This window comes from Magnolia sinica, chromosome 1 (genome assembly GCF_029962835.1).
Source record: "Magnolia sinica isolate HGM2019 chromosome 1, MsV1, whole genome shotgun sequence".
NCBI lineage: Eukaryota > Viridiplantae > Streptophyta > Magnoliopsida > Magnoliales > Magnoliaceae > Magnolia > Magnolia sinica.
Genome location: NC_080573.1, coordinates 17,002,475 through 17,026,947, shown reverse-complemented (window position 1 = coordinate 17,026,947; position 24,473 = coordinate 17,002,475). Strand labels below are relative to the sequence as shown.

The 24,473-nt window shown below is 38.2% G+C and overlaps 2 protein-coding genes across 2 annotated transcripts in view; both read right to left on the bottom strand.

Moving 5' to 3' along the window:
• The window catches only part of LOC131244322 (disease resistance RPP13-like protein 4), a 76,828-nt gene that overhangs the window by 31,502 nt on the left and 20,853 nt on the right, over positions 1–24,473 (bottom strand). The gene's annotated exons all lie outside the window — the stretch shown is intronic.
• On the bottom strand, positions 14,466–24,150 carry LOC131241261 (uncharacterized). Its single transcript, XM_058240026.1, has 4 exons — positions 23,265–24,150; positions 20,325–20,393; positions 19,257–19,371; positions 14,466–14,600 (listed from the first exon to the last, which is right to left on the bottom strand). The coding sequence occupies exons 1-4, from the start codon at positions 23,439–23,441 to the stop codon at positions 14,560–14,562; spliced, it is 402 nt and encodes a 133-aa protein (XP_058096009.1). The 5' UTR covers positions 23,442–24,150; the 3' UTR covers positions 14,466–14,559.

The following is a 24,473-nucleotide window of genomic DNA, read 5'->3' as shown; positions in this document are numbered from 1 at the left end:
GTCATTACCCGTCCAACTTCATAAATGCCCATACCAACACAAGTACCATTCAAAACAATGCAATGCTGAAACCAAACAGAAAAAAAAGGTGGAAAATATTCACAATCTGACTAAACTCACATGGAAATGGAAAAGTTCCTCAGTTATCTTGAGGTCTGTTGTTTGAATGCTAGCATAGCACAACAATCCATACGCATGCACAAAGCCACTATAAACATGGCATGTGTACCACAATACACTTTGTAGTTCCTAAAATGGATGTGGCACAGTACAAAATATGGCAATTCATTTTCTACTAGACCCCATAAAAGCTAGATTAAACTTAAGTGAGATCTTCAAATTTATAAAGGACCAAAAGAAAAAAGAAATAAATAAATAAGAAAAGAAGAAAACATGTTGTAGAGTAAGATAATGTTAACAGAGCCATCTTCATCTATCACTTGGTGCACAGACTTAACCAAAGGTCGATTTATGACCAGTTGCATTTACATACGTTTAGAGAAACAACAACATGCAATATATGTATTGAGAAAGGAGGCACAAGAAATCAGAATTTTCTATATTTGTATTGAGAAAGGAGGCACAAGAAGTCAGAATTTTCTATATTTTTTCTGAGAAAGGAGGCACAAGAAATCAGAATTTTCTATATTTGCATTGAGAAAGGAGGCACAAGAAATCAATCATTTGAAGCAGTTTGTGTTCAAAATCCATGCTGTATAGCCAAATACCTGTTTTGGGCATGTTGAGTAGGAAATGTCGGCATAAAATCTTTTGATTTGAGCAGAGGGACCTCATTAAACCACTCATGGTTCAGAGCAGCTTATGCTATTATCCACTGCATTGAAGAGATTTAAACAAATGAACAAAAAAATAAACAAATAAAGAAGAAGCATTCATCCTCAAGTACATATGCAAATGAACAAGGTCCTCTTAATGAAAGGAAAAAAACTCAATGTAACTACTCTTAATGAAACAAGGTCCTCCGGTCTAACCACACTTTTACGACCCTTTTTCAATAATTAACACTAGGCTGTAGAAAATACTAATGATCTGGATGGCCAACCGTGATTTCTTCATACAATGTCATTTGAAATGTATACAAATTAGAGATTGTTTCAGTTACCAAAAAGAAAAATAAAAATAAAAACAATTTCTACAAATTTTCATTTATTAAATTCCTATTGTCATGGAAGATTTCTCCAACTGGATACTAAGTATACTTTTTGTTAAATTACTTGGACAACAAAGAAAAAAGAAAACACAGTGAAATTATGTGCACAACTGTTTCGATGTATTAACTGTTTCAAGTGCACAACTGCAAGAAGTCAAAGAAATTATGTTAAACGGATAAACCAGATGAGCCGAGGAAAGAAATCATGCCTAACAAAAAGTAAGCTCAGAGCTCTCATTTTAGCCTCAAGCATGTGGATAGCTATACATCACTGTCAGATCTTGTGGGTTTGGTGGTATCATAGGACCCCACGAACATGGGAGCATCTTTGTTGCGAGATGAAATGATCACTTTCGTAGCACCACCCTATTTAAATAGGCCACCATTTTATCTATAAAATAAATAAATAAATAAAATCAAAATTCCTTGTTTTCATCTCTAACATTCAACCACAATAACAACAGTTTAACATTGGACAATCTGAACAAGCATTTCACAATCCCATGAAGAATAAAACAAAACTCTGCAAGGAAGCATTTCACAATCTCAAGACATGCATTTGACGCATTATGTCTAAATTACAGAAGGTAAGACTACTGAACTCACTCTGAGGGCCATTTTCTTGATCTTAGAACTGCAGCATCAAGAGGCTTATCAGGAGCGATACCATCAACCTGAACCCATGAATGGGCTGCAAGAAAACCAACTATACATTAAATACAGGCAGCTATCCATAATTTCTGTAAAAGGACAAGAGGCTACATAAGTTTCCAGAGAGTAATATTTCAAAGCAGTCAAATGCAAGCACGAGTGGCCTATCTATTTGCGAGTGTAGCTGCGAGATTGTAATGACAATGTTCTGTTTGCTTTGTTAAGGCATCTTGACCAGGGCTTATAAGTTATAAGGTTTCATTATCCTTAAATAGTGTGCCAACTAAAGGAAATTTCTTAAGACCACTGATTTTTCTAGATTTTGGACAGTGAGCAGCATGTCCATCATTGGAAGATAACAAACTAGAATGAGAATTGAGAAGCATTTCTCCACTAATAAACAAAACCATAAATATTTCACCACTGTCAAGATCTCTAAATTATAAAACATGATATAGCTAAAAAAAAAAAAACACTCACCCATAACTTCATAGGCGGTCGGCCACTTTTTCGGGTCTAATAAGCTGGCATCACACAAAACTTCTAGACGGTCAGCATGGTCTTTTGCTACAGCAACCAATTGAGCACTTATGCAGGCTTTTAATCCTGGAAGAACTGCCCTGATGTGCCCTACCAAAATCTGCAAATAAAATAAAAAAATGTAAGGTAGTTTGAAATGGGGTAACAGATTCATGTTAATGTTACACACATTGCTATATGGAATTACTTAAATGGCATCACCAATTAATTTAAGAAAATTCAAGGAAAATTTGCATTTCCTCATCAGTATGCATGACTCGGTCAGGATGCAATCCGCTTCCTATTCATCTAGCTCCCTTTGGTCAGGACATCAACCTGGCCGTTGCCATCAAGGACTACTTGAAGCTGCTGGACTCGAGTTCCAGGCCAACTTGCAAATGCCCGAACCTACAAAGGTGGTTTGCATCATTGTATAGCAAAAAAATAAAATAAAATGGAGAAGTGAGATCATACCTTGTTGTTATTTAAGATATAAGCCTCTTGAGTAAAGGATAGCCATGACTCCTCGTATTTTATATAACATAAGAAAATTGTGGTTTCAGTGGCCGGGTGTCAATCTAAAGAAGATTGCAAGGACAGAGCCTTCAAACACATGAAGTGATTTATTAGTTTTGATGGCCACAAGGACAGGAAGTGGGATCAATCATTTAGAATGATTTCTTAGTGGTGAAAGACACACAATGGGTGTTCGCATGGATGATAATACTAATACTCTGCCAACATATCAAATAAATCCTTTCAAAATATACTTGGAGTGGGACTCAATATAGTGTTCTGCAGTCCACAAGCAAATAAGATATATTTTGGGGCAGGTATAAGGCCCACCGGCCCAGTACTACCGCAAAAGAAAAATAATCTCCTTTGCACTAACTTCTACTTGGGATGAGCATCCCACTAAAGCATTAACAAACAACCATGATGGATTGAAGTGAAATTTTTATTTTCAATACTCTTTTCTTCAAGAAATTTATGAAGAGGCTAAGCAGGCAGAACATTGTCCGGAGATTGAAGCTGGAAGAATTTTAGTGTGGTGGTTTTTTCGAGCCACAATAACTGTAAACTTTGGTGACCAGTTCTCATCAAGGAATTTACAGGCCTGCAACGATAAAGATAAAGGTGAAAAGATCACGACCCTGCATTCTTTTTAGACAGGTACACTTTGTAGCTTTGATAATCATTCATGGCATTTTCCATGGCAAGAATACCTCGATAATCTGATCCAGCTCGATGTTTAGGACCTGTGTGAATTGTGATTCACTCACTCCATCCCTATTCAAAGAAAAAAACAGATGGCAAAAATATGAGACAGTTGAAACTGAAACAGGATGGGGAAAGGAGTACTGAATTTATACAATTTAACTTTTAGAATATTCTGTTTCATTACAAGTCCATGGTATTATAAAATCTTTTCATGCACCTACACATTCATCCCCAAAAGACACCACATTGCGGAAATGTATAAACATGTCAATCAGAGCATAACTTCAAATAGCTTCTTTTAGTTAAAATGAGGAAGAATGGTAAAGCAAAATAGAAGGAAAGATCTTAAGACTAAAAAATTCTCCATTTTCCCCTTTGAAGGTTAAGGCAAAATCTGTTACAGCTCAAATTCTACAGACCTAGAAACCCAGTCCTCAACACCATTAAACCTAGAAAGAGCTCTGATGCAGATGAGTAGGGTAGCTAGACATGCATACAACCATTCAGCCTCGGCATTCAAACACAAGCTTCACATGTGATCTACATGACCTGCGTTAGGACATCTCAGCCGTATATAAAGTTGGACTTATCATATAGATAATCAGGTCCAAAGCAACAGGCTGATCAACCCCTGATAACACCACACCTGATTAAAATGAGCAGGTGGTTTAAAACAGCAATTATTTCCATAAATGCATCAAGAACCTGATTGTTAACAGTCCAATCTAGGGTCCAGGTCATCTAAATGGTAGATCCAAACTGATGCACAACTCTGATGTTTTTTCTTTAAAACCTTCTTCACCTTTCATGGATGCAAACAACATCAAAACTAATATACACAAGAGGATTCGAGCCGGGACACAGCTCAAACATCCCACAGCTGCATTTAAGAGTGCATGTAGAGAGAGCAATGGTTAGTCTAGCAAACAATTATATATGTATACACACACACACACACACACACACACACACACACATATAGTTTACCAAATGTTGAGTGTCAGACCGTATCATTCTACAACACCAACCAAATGCAGACCTATGGAAATATAATCCAGAAATGGGCCTCCAAAAAATTAAAAAACATTTCCAAAAATAATAACAAGAACATACCGGAAAATGATTATCTGGTCAGGCTTCTTTTTCCCTGAACTCGTATAGAAATCTAGTAGAAGTTCCCTAGATACCAACAACAAATATCCCATCAGTAACTCATGAAATCTACGCATCAGACTATTTCATTGCAAAACCATTTTTACCGACACCTCAAAAAAAAAAAAAAACCAACTTTTTTATTGACCTCACTATGCCACTGTCCTCGGTGTCTGAGGTGGGCTTAAAGAGGGAATCTATCATTTCAACCTTGGGTGACTGTGTCCTCACAGATGCCCTATACCGAGAAATCAGGGGCCACTGCCTAGAGCTCACAACCTAAGAGCACAAATAAAGAAAAATAGAATAACACTGAGATAATGAGAAGCAGAAAAATCTGGTTGCATGGACGAGTGAATTTATATATTATCTGACAGGATTGAAACAAGACTACCACCAGTCTATGACTAACAGTTGAAAAGAAAAATCATGCATCTTATCTTACTGCCGCAATTGATGGCACATCAAACTGGCCTGGGGAACCATGTGATACATCCATCCCCGGGATGATTGCGGGAACTCTAAAAATCAAGAGAATGGAAGGTGAGTGTTCAACTGCAAGTAAGTAATTCATTCCACCAAGCTGTTGAAAGGAAATGAAAGGAGGTTGTCAGCTAACTGGTCACACTTAGTTTTGTGTGTGTGCGTGTTTGTGTCCTCTAATCCGATAGGTCAAACTTCATGAGAGAAGCAGCAGTTAGGGAAAAGAAATCCAACTGTCCAAATTTAACGGATACTACAACCGTGCAAAATATTATAAATATCATTACATTATTTATTAGACATGAAATCCAGACTGAGTCTACCCATCCCAGCTGGACATAAGGGTGCAACTCAGGCAGGTTGGGTTAGGTTGAGGGTCAACCCAAGCCCACCTGCAAGCCAACCTGACCCATATTCCAACTGAGGTGCCGAACTCGAAAACAACCCCAATTCCAACTCAACTCAGCCAAATCCAAACACATGATATTCCCAACCTGACCCAACACAAATTTGCTTAACTTGAACCCAACCCGGTTTCATATGAGGTTGGCATTTTCCAATCTGAGGACCTTGACAACCCAACCCAATGCGACCCAAACACTTGTAATACTCCCAACCTGACCCAACCCAACCCAAACTGGGGTTTGGATCTCTTCAATTGGGTTCAAGTTGCCCATGCCCAAGCTAATAGATCCAAGCCTAGCCCAAAATTGAGACAGGGTCATCAAGCCAAATGGCCAACCCAGCCCATTGCGACCCTTTGGTCCACACGAGGTTAAGATCCCAACAGAATCTGGAATTCAAAATAGAATTAATCACTTTTCAAGTGGGTTTGAACAAGGAACATCTTTGGATTTAAAGTTTAGGTATTGAGTTCTTTTAAAACCTTCATTTAGATACTTACATTGCCTACAAATGATTGCAGGAGAAAAGTCATGTGGAAGCCACTCAAAGAAATTGCAGGACTAACTCAAGATGATGATGCACCATCTCCAGTCTCAACTCCAGGAATGTCCAAAGAACTTCATATATGTTAAAGGAAAATGAATGTGACAATCAAAAATAAAAACTTCTATGAGTTCTTACTATCACGTGCTTGTAATTATTGTAAAGGAAAATGCGATGCTTCTCTCAGACATTTTTACCAAACAGCCTCAAGGCATCATCATCGCTACCACAGTTAGCATCATGACTGTAAATATAAGAACCAAAAATCATGCAAATCAGATCATTGAAGAAGCTTCTATCCTTAACGGCCTCACAATCTTGTAACAAATATAGAAATATTGTGCCAACAACAAGCCAAGACCATATCTGAATGAAGGTTCTTAGAAGGCCTCTTTGAAAACATCCTTTGCCCAAATACCAACATTAGTTTGGTAGCTAGGATCTTTCAATCTGGATGATTTCTGGCAGTGGGGCCCACCAGAACAACGCCCTCAACCCTACGCCGATGACGAGGCCATGCCCTGGCAATCTCCAAAACGGAACGATCCTAGCCCCTTAATCAGTGACCAACAAATAGACGGTTGATCTTATGTTCCCTACTCCTGATGGGGGATTCTACAAATTAGGCCCCTGGTATGGTGGTCCAACCCCGTCCTACCAAGATCTGACTGCCTATCAATTGCATCACTCGGAATGAGATATGGTCCTACGGATCTGACACATCCAAACATGCATTCATTGCATAATAATTAAAATTAAAAATTAAAAAAAAAAAGCATTTAATCTCAGGTTCAAGTCGCAGTAACAAGGAAATCAACAAAACCCTAGAAATGTAAGGGAGATGGAACCTTTGAAGAGGACGAAGCCTCAATGTTAGGGGGAGTGAGGGCGAGCGAGAGCCGGTGGAGGCGGCGCTGCTGAAGATACGGTGCTGTTGAAGGAGGTGTGAGGGCGCGGGAGCTCGAGAGAGGGAGAGGGAGAGGGAGACGGCGAGGGCGAGGGACCTCGAGAGAGGGAGAGGGTGACAGCGAGGGCGCTGACGGTGGGAACGGAGAGAGAGAGTGTGTGTGAAATAAGGAATGGAGTGTGAGAGAGAATTTTTTTTTTTTGGGGGGGGGGTGGTTGCCGCCGAATTTTGGGCGTACAGCCTTGAACGGTCCTATGAGGGCCCCGGCAGACTGGATGGGATTACATTGTATCGGAAGGGATGGAAGGAGCAATCCCGGGATTGGCCGGGCGTGCCAAACAGGCACGTTGAACTTCTACCTGGATTGGAGCAATCCCGTGCCAGCATTCCAGTGACATCACGGTCATTACTTTGAAATCCACCCCATCCCTCGTAATCCCATCTATTTTGCCGGGACATGTTTGGGTGGACGGATTGGAAGGGATTGGCCAGGCGGGCCAAACATACTCGGTGGTAGATTATCCAGATATAGCAATTACATGGGATTGCCAGCAATCCACTGACGCAGCCGTCATTACCTGCCATCCACCGTAATACAATCTAATCCCATGGATGGCCCCATCCAAACATGCCCTAAGGGTTTTGTGGGGCACCATGATGTATTTGCTTAATCCATTCCGTCCATTAATTTTACTAAAAACATTTAGTTGATAATATCAAAAATCAAGTATACTGAAGGCTCAAGTGAACTACACTATAGGAAGCATATGTGATTTAATCTCGACGTTTCCTACCATGTGTTCCACTTTACCCTTCTAGCTAATTTTTGGTTTCATGTCCAATAATAATATTTCAAAATAGGCAGACGTCTTAGATAAAATACATATATTTTTTAAGCCTTATAGAGCCTCTTTCACTGCTATTGAGTATTAATGGTGTCGCACATTTTTAGTTGTGAAATAAATCCGTAGTAAATATAGGTACGGTTTAAATCCGTAGCAAAAATCTAACATGGTTTATATCTTATATCCTTTTTTTTTTAGTGTAATGAGAGGTACAATTAAATTAACATAAAATTAAAAAAAAATAACTACCCATGGTAGACGAATAGATAAATAGTTGGTTGGCTTTATTAGCGTGAGGCCTGATTCATGGAGTATTGTTTATATAGGCTCTTGAGAGGCGGTAGCCTTGCGTAGCCTATAGCATCGTGAAGGATCTGAATGGTCAACTTTGAAAATTTCCTTGATTCCTTCACACGTATGGCCACATGTATAAGAAGTTATTATGATCCTTATGTCACATAGCTTTGGCATTCCTAAAGAGTTATTTTTGGTAAGGTTCTAACATTTAATGTTAGATAGAAATATCATTTGATGGAATTCTGATATTTAATGCTAGAGAGAAGGTTTTTTTTAATAAGACTCTTACTTTCTGAAGAGAGTATTTTTTTCTATAGAACTCTATCTTTTAATGTTCTCTCACATGTGTATGTTTATATATAATTTTTCATTTTAAAGTCATCTATACCACATATGGCATGGCTACCACGTCTTCCAGAATGTTTGATCTGGCCACGCTAAATCGAGTGTAAATAATGATGGAGGATATGAGTAAAATTTTGCCTATTATTTAGCGTGTAATGTTGGCCCATAGTGGCATCTCATTGTCCCACATAAGTTTGCAAAAAATGAATGTAAACACCTCATACTTCGTGGAAAAGCTTTGTGGTCCCCACCTTGATGTATGCATTTATCCATGCTATCTATCTATTTTTTCATCTCATTTTAGGGAACGAGCCTAAAGGTGAGGCAAATCCAAATCCTAGGTGGACCACATTGTGTGAAACGGTGGTCATTGAACTCTAACCGCTAAAAACTTTTCAGGGGCTGCAAAAGCTTTGGATCAATCCAATGTTTGTGTATTTTCCCTTCATCTAGGTCGGTATGACCTAATCAACAGGTTGGGAGGTAAATAAACATTACACTGGACCATGGGAAACTTTTAATGGTGGTGGGCGTGACCCTGGTTTGATTGCCTGCCAACAACAGATTCCAATGAATCCACCGGCCAAGTCCATGTTTAGATTGCCACGTATGGACAATGCAGCTAGTTGTAACATGAATGCGCAATACTAATAGGCACCGCATTTTATCTTTTCATCAGATTCCCCCACCATAAAAATGGAAAGGCCCCAGAAATCATCCTTATCTAACCACCAGGCTGGCTTATCAGGTGAATTTGGAGGTTTATGGGTGATTATTCATTGTTTTCATTGGTGTATAGTGTAGATCACCAGATTTTAGATGCATTCCATTTTAACTGTGAGCCTGTTTGGAAAGTGGGATTAGTTGTTATGGAATTACAATTGGTCCGATGTAAATTTCATCCAGCGTTTTGGAAAAGACTTAAAGGATTGAATTAATTCATATCCAGTTCCAACTTGACTGAATTTCTTGTGAAATTCGAAATTTACTAAGTCTGTGCATCCTATGTTGATGCATGTTTTATCCATACTATACATTCACATGCCTCCTTTACATGTGGCAATTGAGTTGCATATGCACATAGGTGACTTGCATAAATTATGGATTTTGGTACATTGATTACAATTCTATATATGGTTCACCCAACACAGATTTCACTTAATTAATGCAATATTTTTACCAAATGAATAATAATTTGATCCCAAACTTAGGATTAGAAGGTTAAAATACAATGGTATTTCTCGACAAATAATCATTATACAATAATGGTGTTAATTTCACCGAATGCAATTTAATACCATTTAATTCTGCATTCCAAAGAGGCTCACTTATGTGGTTCATGGGATTAAATGGTATGAAATTGAATTATATAAAATTAACACCATTATTGCACAATAATTGCATGTATAGACATATCATACCATTTTGCCTAGGGCTATGCACAAATCGAGTCACCTCGGTTAGCTTGCTCGACTCGACTCGAAAAAGCTCGATTTGACTCGGTTCGAAACTAAGTTCGAGCCGAGTTGAGCTGATTTTTTTAGCTCGAAAAAATTTCGAACCGAGTTCGAGCTTCCCCAAGCTCGACTCGACTCAAATCGAAACGAACTTGGATCGAACCAGTTCGGTGACTCGGTTACTTTGATATTGATGTTGCTCACCAAGTGTTTGATGAAATGGCTCAACGAAGTGTCAACTTGTGGCAAGGTATGTATATGAAACAAGTATATTTTTTTCTTGATTTTGATGTTGCCTACAAGGTGTTTGATGAAATACCTGTAAAACTACTGCTGCTATTTTACATAAAGTGAGAATTTGAAGGTGCAGTCCATGTGTTTGTGAAAATGCTGCATAGGCGAACTCGGCTTGATCTTGGCTCGAATTAGCCCGAGTTGCTAACCGAACCGAGTTGAGCTGGCCAATCAGGCTCGAGAACCGAGCCGAGCCGAGCCAAGTTCGAGCTGGGGTTAACTAGTGGCTGAGCCGAGTTAAGCTGTCTGTTTGACTCGTGTACACCTCTAACTCCAATCCACATGTTTGGGATTAGGCATAGTATTAAGAAAACTCTTGTGTGGTGGACCATGGAATTGCAATCAAAGGACGAGATTCACAGCTGATGGTCACTTGCACATGTATATAACTCGAATGTTAAGTGTCAAGGATGCATGTGGAGGACCACATGGCACCAAATGCAATTCCATTCCACCCAATCTCATTCCTTCCTGTAAACCCCATACAAAAGGTGGAATTTGCACATAAACAAACCAAATGTAATTCCATCCCACTTAATTCTCCTAAGCCCACTTACCAAACAGGCTAAGTACACCAAGTATGTCCCCACGAGCAGCTAGTTGTATGGTTTTCTGATAAACGGCTAGTTACGTTTGTTGTAAGTCATAATTAGGTGATATTAAGAAGCACAAGGTAATTAATGGAGAGCTAGTAAATAGAGGGGAAAAAAGGAGGATGGCTTAAGCAATCAGTGTGGCGTAGAATGAAAGAGATTTTGTACATGTAAAGCACTTTTTACTTAATAAAAAGAAGCGAGCGGATTACCTATTACACAGGTGATAGCTTAGTGGGTGTTGCCCTAATCGTGTGGGCCTACCTTGATGTATTTTTTGCATATCCACGCTGTCCATCTGTTTTTACATCTCATTTTAGGATGTGATCCTAAACAATAAGAAGATCCAAATCTCAGGGGGACCATGCTAATGGAAATAGTGATGAATAATCATTTTTTTAAAAAAATGTGGCTTACAAAAGCTTTAGATCAATCTGATCTTTCTATTTTCCCCTCGTCCAGATCTTCTTGACATTATCAACAGGTTGGATTGCAAATAAACATGAAGGAAACATTACAATGGGCCTTTTGGAATTTTTTTGATAAGGCACTCTGTCACTACTGTTTCCTATGGTGTGTTGCACATGTGATTTGGATCTGCATAATTTTTGTTATCACGTTCTAAAATGGGCTGTAGAAACGGATAGACGCTGTGGATATATAACACATCATCAAGGTGGACCTTACGGTAGGGCATTATAACACATCATCAAGGTGTACTGACTAAACTTCATGGGCCCACTGTGATGTATGTATCTGATCCATATCATCCATCCTTTTTATCCAAAAACCAAGTGGACCACACCAAAAAGCAGTTAGACTAATGACTTTCACAGTTGAAAACTTCCTAGGGCCCACGTGATGGTTATTTGTGACCTGTTCATAAGGTTAGACATACGTGGATGATAAAACACAAATATTAGCTTGATCCAAAATAATTATAACTCACTAGAAATTTTCAACGATAGCCTTTCAATTTCCACTGTTTCCTATGGTGTGGTCCACTTAAGCCTTGGATATTCTTAAATTTTGTCTCAGCCATGATCTGAAAAAAATGGATGGATGGAGTGGATAAGGGGCATACATCATGGTGAGCCCCACAATCAGAAAGCCTTGTTAGATGGTATCTTGACTTGGGCTATGGCCCATCTTTATTTCCACCATTGGGATGAATTCTCTGAAATGTGTGTGAGATCTAGACAAATCTACCAGTGGATGTCTACCATGAATTTCCCATGGCAAAAAATCAGGTTAGTCCATTCATCATATGAACTGTGTATCTTGAATATAGACCTTCTGAGATATTTTTTCTTTTTAACTCCTCACTTTTCTTATACTGAGGTGGTCCACTTAGTACAGGATATAGTGACGGTAGCCCCAGCAGATGAATGGCACCTACCATGGTTAGTCTAGATTTTTTACAAAGGGCACGGTCATTTTAAATGTATCTCTTTATCAACTCTTATTTATTTTACCAATTACCCAGTAATCTAAATGAAATACATTGCCATCACAATTTTACCACTATCAAACCAAACAATGAAATCCATGGTCAAATGTAAATGTATTTACAAAAGAGGTAAAAAGAAATTTGTAATTATTGCACTATTCTATGATATGTTTATAAAAATCTTATATCCAAAAATCGACATCAGTTTTATTTTAATAATAATTTGGCATTGAAGTATTATAAAAATTTCATCACTATGATTATACCATTTTCAAACCAAACACTGGAAGCCTTGGTGGCTCAAAAATAAATAAAAAAAAAAAAATTAAAAACCGAAATCTTTTTCACAACAGGACACCTTTTTCAATGATCTTCCAAACATGCTTGGAAATGAAACCAAACATGGTATAAACACGAGGCTGCAACAAAGTTCCCTTTTGTGGATAGAAGACAGAAAAATGGACAGGAAGATGCTTCTTGTACCTTGCCCTGGTGCACTAAAGAGGAAGAACCCAAAGCGCCCTCTCACTTCTCTTTTTTCCTTTTTCTTTGTTTTTTCTCTGAAAACAACCCTAATTTGAACCTAATTCTCATATGGTTGGACCAGAGTCCGCAAAATACCATAGGGGGGAAAAAGTTACAGGGAAGGTTTATGTTTATGCTTGAAGTTTAAGTCAAAGAAATGGAAACGCCAAGAGAACCGGAAAATGAAAAGTTCAGATTAAATATGGTTTGGACTTCAAAAATGGCTATATACGTGCATATGCATGTGCATGCTGTTGTGTATTGTACACAAATAAGATTAAAATACAAAATTTCAATTAAAATTTATAGAGTTTTTTGTGCATGAGTAATAATGTACATCGTGGATTAATATCATGCTTTGCTCTCTTAAATCCATTATTTTTCAAATAATAATTGTGTAAACTTTTCACTTTCTACTCAATTCTATCATTTGACGTCGGCCAACAATCTTTGTTTTCTAAATCTCCCTCAAAAGATTTTTTTTTTTTCTTTGAATAAAACGTGATTTTCTAACAAAATGTGTTTAATTCAATTGCCAAAAAATTTATTTTATTCTTTTTTGCATTATCTTTTGAAACGTACAGAATTTTCATTGTTGAACCGGTTGTCCAATTTTTGCTTTCAAAAATAGAGTTTAAAATGGGGTATTGCTAACCATGGGTTGGACCCAATGGTGAAACAGGCGAACAATTTGTATGTTCAAAATCTTTGAATAGCGGACCCGTTTGGTTGTAGGAGAATTCGTTCCCTAATTTTTATGTTTCCTTAGGAATGTTAGTGTTGACTTAGTATTTCTTAGAAATAACTAAATTTTCTTTGGTTGATATACTGGATTTCTTGAGAAAAGTTGGAAAAAGTCTAAAACTCTGTTTTAATTCCCCAACTCCCCCTATTTCCTTTAAAAAGAATACTCGCTTAGCTTTTCATGGATACCTGGCTCCAAAAATCAACCTGGTTCATGAATCAGGAAGGCCAGTGTTATAAACAAATGGACAGGTCAAACAAGTTCTAATAATAGTTCATTCATGACATGCAACATTGCCCACCTGATGAGTTTATGAGCATAGTTTTTGAGCCAGGATCTACAAGGTGGTCCTACCTAATGGATGGTCTAGATTGCATGTGTCTGCAATCCTAGCATGCGTGTTGATCTATAGATGGGTTGGGTGATGATACTTGGAAATATGGAGTAATGTTTGGTTGGATCGTTCACAGCTGCAATCTTCAATGATCAAGTACTAAAAACCACTGAAAGAGATGGGCCTCGTCAACCCTTTTGATCAGCAACAAAATCAATTGATATAACCCATAAGACAGACAGTGAATGCAAATTCTCCAAATTGAGGATTGTTCACAAAGAGGAGAATGGATGGTAGTGTTGCCATCCACCTTGCCTCCAACCTGTCCAGAAGGTGGGCCCCACCATCAAGATATTCTGGCACAAAATCAGGCCACACCACTCATCGTGTTGACAAACAATGGACACCACTCATCATATTGATAAGTAGATCAGCCTGATTTTTGCACCAAAACAGAGCATCTACATTACCAGCAGCTGCTTTCATTGTAGATGTTAAAGACACTGAATTATCATTTCCTTTGCTTGTCTCGAAACAAATGCATCAAAGCTTCTTGAGTAATGCTTTTAGATGTGGTTGAAGATTATGTAAATGTGTAGCCATCTGAACCACATAAGATAATTCACCATTGACAACCTCGAATACCCGAGTTATCTCCTTCACCTGCCAAAAGAAAAAAGGACTGCTTACTACGAAATCTGGCCTCAATATTTTCAAAACTTGATTGGTTTTTATTTCAATATAAGTCCGTGGTTGGTACAATACTGAAGAGCATGCATGGTGTGAATACAGTAGAAAGAGGCTTGTTAGTAGCCATGACCATCTTTCAAAGAAATATTTTGGTTGGTAACTGTGAAGAGACTGAAAGTTTGGAAGCTCTTATTGATATCATAAATATATTGAGTGTTGAAAGCATGGTTCTAAAATTTGGTGACATGACCCAAGACCCAGATGAGTTAGCTCAACTTAACAAGATCCCTCCCTCTGTTTTTGAGTGACGTTGAGTCAACTCGAGTCTCATTAAGGATCAATTTTGCTAGTGGCTTCGCTTGAAATCTTTTCTAGTTGAGTTGACTGAGACTTGGGTCTTGTCGCCAAGTTTTAGAACTATGCTTTCAACATTTAACTAATAAACCAATGCTGAATTATATGGACAATATCAAGAGCTTCCAAACTCACTCGCCCGTGCTGTTCTTAAAAACAAACAGACAGATGGATAGAGAGTGGATGAAGTCAGGTTCCAATGAGGAGATGCATCTAACCAGCTGCACAAGATTGAGATAATATTACTAATTTATTTATAAAAATATCGAGTCGAGTCAAGTAAAGGCATCCAAGTCTTTGAATTGACACATCCCGGCTGGACATCATTTCAAGTGAAGTTTTTGGGTTTCTGAACTATGGTTGGAAGTACTTTACTGGGATTCATCCTTTTTCTTAGTTTTGATGATCTGGGGGAAACCAAAAATTTCAAAGAATATTGTAAATGCATTCTTACATTTAATCCAATTCTAATTCAAATAGTTACTTTTGGCATATTTAAACTTTAACGAATGCCTGATCTCCTCCTACTTTCGTTCCAATATTTTGAAGTTGACCCTCTCCATCAAAGTTTCATGTTGATAGTTTCATTAACATCAACAGCTAAAGACAGCTGGGGCCAACAACAAAACTAGATCTCAAAACCCATTTACATTCCCCATAGGCAAATGCGGACCCATATCGAAACAAGTTTCTACTTGACAAATGCCCGTGAAATTTTAGTCAAGGAACGAATTTGTTGTGAAAACCGAATTAATCTAGTCAGGAACAAAACTAAACCACAGGAACTCCAAGAATACAACTTCGAGAATTTGCTCAATGCAAGTTCAGGCACAAAACACAAAAAGGAAACAAAGACGCAATGAAGATGAGCATAGACTCTCTCTGCTCATTTGGCGTAGTGCTTGCTACCTTTTCTGTTCTATTCGTTATTTCCTTTCCTCTTTTTTTCTTTTTTTTTTCTTTTTTCTTTTTTCCAAGCATGTGTCTTAGTCATATGACTTGGAATTGTTGTTAACCATAGGATTGACTTGCTGATAATTTTGATTCAGCTTGTAATTTCAGTTTTACTTCTGGAGGATTATATGACCCTCGACTCAAGGGTGTGTGTGTGTGTGTGTGTGTGTGTATAAAATCATCTTTTCAGTTTTTCCATGTGTGGCCAATTGTTCTGGTATCCAAACCATTTAAAGAGCTCCAAGATGGGAAGAAGGGAGATTTGTTGTATTTTACTCGATTGAATGTAGACCTTTGCTGTATTTCTTTTCCTGTTTATTTTCAGGCCACAAATGGAAGATTTGGCATAAGCAATGGTGAAAATTGCTGTCCATCCATTGTTTGGTCTATCAGATCGACAGTTGGAATCACCCTGCCATTGACCCCACCTGTACAAATTGACAAACTGAGGCCATCATGCACTATTTCCAAGGATCATATAATTCCTCCGGCAGTGACAAATAAACTCTGGTGTGGGATAATTAGTGAGTGGCTTTTTTATATATTCAGGTAAATAAATAAATAAAATCTTTATTTATTTACCAATAATCCGGACGCTGATTGGGTAGTACCCCTGACTGTCCCTAACTAGGAATGGACATGGGCCTTGAGGGACCACCGTGATGTGTGGATTTTATCCACACCGTCCATCCATTTTGCCATATCATTTTAGGCCACAAAAATAAAAATAAAAATGAGGCAGTTCCAAGGCTCAAGTGGACCATACAGTGGGGATTAAACACCTACAATTGAAAACTTTTTGGGGTCCACATAGGTTCTAGATCAAGCTGATATTGACGTTTTTCCTTCATCCAGGTTCCTGTGACCTTATGAACAATTTGATGGAAATTAACCATAATGTTGGGCCCTGGGAGGGTTTCAATTGTAGGCGTCATTATCACTACTACTTTGCATGGTGCGGTCCACTTGAGCATGGGATCTGCCACATATCTGGGCTTATAAATGATATGGCAATGGATGGACAGTGTGGATAAAACCCATATATCAAGGTGGCCCCTCATGTTTTCGTGCTTGAGAGTAAGAGGCATCCCAAGCGGGTTGCCGCCAACCATCTTCGTTTTGGACAAGAATTCTAGAGCATATTTTGTTTCAGAGAGAGAATCCTCCCCGGAAAGTGGTTGAGTAAGTTGTGTGGCAGGACTCCCCTCCAGCCACCCTTGCTGTGGCAGTTGCTGTTATCACTGCCGTGGCTACTTTTTGGTAACACTTTTCAGCGAATGCCCTATGTTGTCGGCAGATTGATGGATGAATGGAAGCATTTAGGATCAAGCAAATCAAACTACAGGGCGCACATAAGCAAGCATGCAGTAAGCTGAAAAACTACTGCATGTGCTAGCGTGCACCCGTCTCTCTTAAAGGCTCCCCCCTCCTTTCTTGTGCTACATGAGAATGGGAAGCACAGTCTCAATTCAGATTTGGGAAATTATAGGAAGGTAGCTAGATGCGTCGATGCCTTTCAAACCTACCTCACAGATAGAAAGAATCGAGGGACCGATTCACTCTGTGTAGATTGACTGAACCCAGAAAGCCTTCCACTAGCAGGCGATCCCGTTTTTCACAGGTAACCATGGTCCAGTGTATCAGAAAGGACATCTGTCTTTCCGAGACATAAGGAGTTAGACTCAGCCTTGATATATAAGCAAGGTCAAAGTATAAAAACCAAAGCGAAAAAAGATTGGATCTGCAGGGTTCCAAACGAATTGGTTTATTCCAAAAATGCCTTGTTCTTTTTACTGGCCCTTAATAAATGAGGGACGTCATTTTTTTTTACTTCAAAGGTGCTAGCACGCAACGGCTTTGAAGCCAGCAAGTAATGACTCCGTAGTATGCCTTCGGCATCCATGAATCACAGACCGACAAGCTGGGCAAAATAATCACAATCATAAGAATCAGAATGTCAACCCTCACTAGACAGGGGCCAAGCAGAGTCCCCTGTCCATTCCTAGCTAGGGACGGGCAGGGGTAGTATATCATTATCCATTCGTGAGGTGGCCCAGCAAAATAAGCCAGCCCAATCCCAAAAGATAAGCTCAGTGTAAAATGGACAATGAGCTGGACACCTTTTTTTTTTTTTTTTTATTTACAGCAATGGGATGATCCTGTTCGCCCCATGTGTGGGCCAACGTGATGGGCCATCAGTTTCGGCTAACAATCAACCAAAAGTAGAGGAATGTATGCTTTGAAAACACAGGGAGCCAATGTCACTTTCCTGTTTTTATTCCATTTGAGAACTCTTCCTCGTGTATTTCCTTTATGAGAGTGTTTCTACCGGGAAACAATCCCTATCATATGCTTGCCAACTCTTGCATGGGGATCATGTTGGTTTGTAGTGATAGCAGACCCCAAATCTCATTGGTCAGGAGATCTCTATCTATACAGTCCGATCAAATGGGTGGTTCTCATCAGTCCTAGTTCCTTACATTTAATAAATGGTGGTGACTCCTTAACTGCACGCATTGCATAATCCAGACTATCCAAATCACTGACCCAACTGTCAATGTGAGCATAAATGAAAATTTTGCACTTGTAAGATAATATTAACCATCTGACTTTTCCCTTCAAATTTGGACCACTCCATACTTATAGTCGTTTATTTGATGGCCATTAATTGGTGATTGTTGTGATTTTAGAGATATGCTCCATCCACAATTTGGATGGTCTGGATGTACATTAGTATCACATGCCAGGAGGATCAGTCAATACATAACCATAGCCTAATTAAAATATTCATAGCCAAAACCTCATGAAATTGATAATAAAAAATAGAATTAAAAAGAGTTTGTGTGTTTGAAAAAAAGTAGATGTTTAATGAGAAAAATTACAATATTGAATGGCATAATTGGTGGGATGTGGCCATCAGCCAACATAGAGATTCACGGAGACTGTACGAGAGAAACCGTGAGTATTACCACATACTTCAAGAAAGGTTTTGAATTTCCTGTATTCACCGCCACCGTTGGCTTAAATCCTTTTGATTATGCACTCAAAGATATTCTCAATGTTCAATTTAAATCTTTGAAAAAACACCAAATGGAGAAAAATACCATGTAAATCTACTAATATTAATGAAATGTATCTGATAGTGAAACCAGTACATCCCCAGGTACCAGAAACTATTAATTGCAAGAGTTCATTGCCTACAAATATATTATAAAAAAGAAGTCTAAGACTTTCTGCCAATCTAAGAGGAGGAACAAGAGTTCACAGATTTATCAATGGAGATAGAAAGTTGAAAGTGAGAAAGTTGATGATGAACCGTACACATTGTTGGAAGACAGGACTTGGATGATAAGCGCCAGAAATTTGCATTTGCCTCTGCATGATACAAGTCTCCTTTCCTCAAGCTACTCAGAAGAAATCTCCTGTATAGATGTACCTTTGCAAAGAAAGCATAAAGTGAATACCAATTAGCCAGATCCTGACTTGGATGTCAAATGCATCTATGTGCATGTGAAGGTTTCTGTACACTTCTCAAATCTGAACACTCCAAAGATAGTGATTAACCAGAAGAAACTGCAGACAAGTTGGGTATGTGACCAATTTCTATGTAATTCTAAATCAGTTTTTTTTTTTTTTTTCCCTCATAAATGAGTGGCCCACCTGATGAGTAGTTTTGTCATGATCACACATTGTTGGAACCACCAATTTCTATGATATTGTCATGTGTCAATTGGGTCCATCTAGTAGGACCCATCTCAGATCATGCTCCCCAATAAAAATATTTTGTTAGGCAATCCAAGCTTAAATTTCTTATCCTCTCACCAAATGCGAGCTATTAACCATTTTTTGGACCGTTGGTTCGGAATTTGTCAACCAGATGGCTAGGATCGTCCAATTTGTGTATTTATATTTATTTTCCGTCAACAACATGGCAATTAAATGAAAGTACCGAATTGACAAGTTACCCATACCGAGGCGAACATGGAATATTGAAAAGTAAAATTTGTAATGACTCATTCTCAAATTCAAGATTCAAATCATCAACGACGCAGATTACATGAAAGTAGCATGTCTATATGGTAGTGGTGAGAACATAAATTGTTCAAATCAATCAAAGAAAGCACCTTGACTATTGCCACCCCATAAAAATACACCCATCAAATCTTCTTTCTATTAGAATTATTATATGAAACGAATGGGGGTTTATAAATTCAGTGGGTGAATTTTTAAAGAAAATGGTTATTCCCTACACGTGTGACATATGAAACATGGGATCTATGATGTTCACTGAGTAACTAAGATTACGTGTGAAGGTATTCCAGCCGAAAATGTTGTGAGAAGAGCATGTGACTGATGATTGACAAAGGAAAAAAAAAAAAAACTTATCACCTTCTTCTCTAGGAAAAGAATAAAACTTGTCTTCTTCTTTTTCTTCTTCGTCTTCAACAGCACCTGTAGCTTCAAAGAGCAAGCATAAAGAGTTTAGAGGAAGATGGAAAAGAGGTTGGAGACGTCTTCAAAGGAATTTAGGAGTGGTTTGACAACTAGAAATTTGAAGAACCCACATCTAGCAATTGGATTCTCAAGAACTTCAATGTATCAAGTTGTGTTTGATGACTCGAAATTTGAATCCAATCTCTTAGAATTAGAAAAAGCTGGTTTATTTGAGATCTGGGTTTTAAAATATATATATATATATATATATATATATACACACACACACACACACACACACACACACACTCGTGCCCTCGAATGAATGGCAAAACCGATGGATATAAAATACATACGTCAAGGAGGGTCCACCTAAGGGCCGCAATTCCCTGGGTGAGGTCAGGGCGGCACCTACTCCACTCGCCCGATGTAAGGGCTGTCACAAGTGATAGAGTATGATAATGGAGGTTTGTAAATTCCACGTGTGGGTGCGTGACATCTGAGGGATATCAGGAACGACGCAGTGTTTAGATTGCATCGCATAAAAGTCAGGCCATTTATCACAACTCAGATGGGCCACAACGTTTATCACAATTTATGTGGTGCCATGAATGTTTTAATTATGGAAGCAGCACGGTTTCCATTCCTTGAGCCCCTTGAGTTTCGAATCTGCCTTATTTTTGAGCTCATGTCCTAACATGTACACTCAAAAGATAGTACTCGACCAAATCTATATATATATATATATATAGAGAGAGAGAGAGAGAGAGAGCCTAAATTTCTTCTCTTCTCACCAAATGTGAGCAATTAACCATTTATGTATTTCTAATCATTTTCCATCCACTACAGGGGCAATTTAAACAAACGAATTGAATTAACACATCACTGCTCTCATGTGTAATATGGAGAGGTCTCTGTATCCTATTCCAGTTCCACCAGCTCTGCCATATCAACCACAGTAAAAGAAATGAAATATTGTCCAACTTGTTACTGCAGCAAGAGTTTTGATAGGGTACTGTGGCCCCCTACCACAGTTACCATAGGCTGTTTTCCACAACTGAAATTCCATCTTAGAGATGATACGAAACGATCAAGTTCCGATGATATGTTAAAGGGCCATTTGAAGAAAGTTTGTTTCGGATGACTGTGTATGAAGAGAAACATGGAATATGAAAAGTATTTTTATTTTTTTTTCAAATTAAAGATTCAAAGGTTAGGATCATTATTGATGCTTGATTACAAGAAAGCAGCATGTCCATGTGGTAGTTATAAGAGCATGAACGGTTCACATCAATTTATAACTATTGTAGCAAACACCAAGTAACCATTTTCAGCACAACTGTATTCATTATAAAATAGGCATACTGAGCCAACACTATCCACATTGTATTATGATGTGAATCAAATGGACTTAAAGAGAGCGCGTCAAACCCAATTAATGGTAAATAAATAGGTTGTGTATCTACATATGAGGTTTATCATAGCATGTGTATGGCATGAAAACTGTCCTGTAGGGTCACATCCTCACTATGAAATAGGATGCCTTAAAAGACAGACCAATCCAATCAGCCACACCATAGAGAATAATGGACAACTGCCAAAAACCTCCAAGTTCATGTGGGGCCATTCAATAGTTGTACTGGCCAGGTATTTAAAGGTGTCCTGTTATAATGGTGGGGTAATCCACTGGAGGATGGGTTGTAGTTGTAATCACCTCATTGGCATTTCCATCACCCATCCAAACTGTTCATCAGGGCTGGTGAACTCTTCAAGGCTTTCTTGAAAAATTAGACTACTTGATGATTGATGTAGAACAAGTGACATAACTTTATGGACGGCCATGATCAAAAGAAATCATGCAGGAAAGTTCGATCTAAGGAAAAAATAGCCTAAACCCGAACTGTAACTCCCGGTAGCTGCAACTTTACAAATTGATTATTGGATTCACGTATATAAAATGGTTGAAAAGCTATTGACCAGCCTTAGTCAAATGAGAACTGACAAAGTCAGCTGACTACAAAGAAATTTTAAAACTTGGTATTTCCCCGGCTTCATCAAATCCGATTCTATTAAATGAACACACTTGAGACTATCCATCTAGTAGGACCCATCAAAATAAAATAAAATTTGTTAGACAAACCAAGCCTAAATTTCTTCTCTTCTCTAAAATGTGGGCCATGAAGCATTTTTCTTCCACTATTGGTTTGGAATCTACCATTCACGTATTTCTAACCATTGAGTTTGGATCCTTTGCTTGCCACAAACAGTAGTTTTCTGTTTATTGCAATGTAATTGAGTCACGGTATGATAGACTGCATTTGACCAATCACAATGCAGGAAAACAAGAAATACCTGTCCCTGATAAGCAGAGGATCCAGATTCATCAACCATAGTAAAAAATGAGATATCATCTGACCTGTTACCACAATATGGATTTTGATTAAGGGTTTTCCACCTCTAGATTGCATCTTAAATGATGGTATGAATTGATCAAGTTCTGAAGTTCTGGATTGTGTGCTAAGAGGGCCATTTGAAGAAAATTTGCTTTGAATGATTGTGTAAGAAGAGGAAAATGAAATATTCAAAAGTAATTTTATCAACGAGTCATGTTCAGTTCAAGATTCAAAGGTTAGATGATCAATGATGCACGATTACAAGAAAGTAGCAGTAAGAAGAATATAAACGGTTCAAATCAATTTAAAAAAGTACCCTGACCATTGCTACCACCCATAAAAATGCACCCAGATGGTGATTTCGTACACGTGTGGACATACAAAACATTTGCGGAATCTGTGATATTCATGGAGCAATTAAGATGAGGTGAATGTTTTGGAAATATAAATGTTGGGCGAAGAGCATGTGAGCCACAATTGAAAAAGCAAATAATAATAATACCTTCTTTTTCTTCTTCAGTGGTCGATGGAACTTCGTAAAAGATGAGAGCACTGTGTGCGCGTGAAATTCGAAAACCTCCTGACCACAGGACGAAGCATACCTCATCTTATTACAAGATTTACGAATAATAATAATAATAATAATAATAATATATATATATATATATAAGGGATTCATGAGAGGTCATGGAATGGGAAATTGGTGGTACACTTGCAGCATGGCACATGTGTGAGAGAGATTTATGCTATTCGTTGGGTGAGGCATCCCATGAGATTTTCCCTTCATCAGGTTCATGTGACCTGATTGATAAGTTAGATGGCAAATATACATTAGAGTGGGCCCTAGAAAATATTTAATGGTGGGGCATTCAATCACCGCTGTTTTCATATGGTGTGATCCACATGAGAATTTGACCTACCTCATTTTTAGGTTATGCCCTAAAATAATTATCTAAAGTCAATGGACGGCATGGATGAAATACATACATTATGTGGGCCTACAGTGCACTGTCTCGTAGTGACCTCTGTGCTGGCAGTGTCAGTATACAATCCATGCCAGACAAGTGTTGCTGGACGTGGATTTCCTGTGAAAGCACTTCCTGCGCTGAGATGCTAGGTGTGGCCTACTGTGATTTTGTGAGAAATTCACAATATCCATCTAATTTTCCAAATCATTTTAGGACAAGAGACCAAAAATTAGGTGGATTCAAAACTCAATTGGCCATGCAAGAGGGAAAACTAGTGATTATTTTCATCTTCACCATCCACTTGCATACATAGCATCTAAATTTTTCAAATTAAACTGCCCAAATTAAAGTGTACTAGTTAGATTATGATAAATATAATTTTAAGCTTATCTCTTATTATCTAACCATCTAATTGGTGAAATTTACTGGACATTTAAAATTAAATATAAATAAATTCAAATGATCCTATTTTAACAAACAAGTGTTGCCGAATTAAAGTTAAGTTGGGTGGACCAGTTTGGTTTTTGGCTATAACTTAGAGACAGTGGTTCCACAAGTTAGCTTAATTTTGAGTTAATAGCACATGTACCTGTTATCAAATCACTCAATGAGGAATATATTAGGGGACACACCCATGGCAGAAAGTTTCTCTTATCACAAAAGCCAAGTGGGGCCTATCATGATGTTTGTGAGAAATCCACTTTGTCCATCCATTTTTGGCAGCTTACGTTAGGAGATGAACC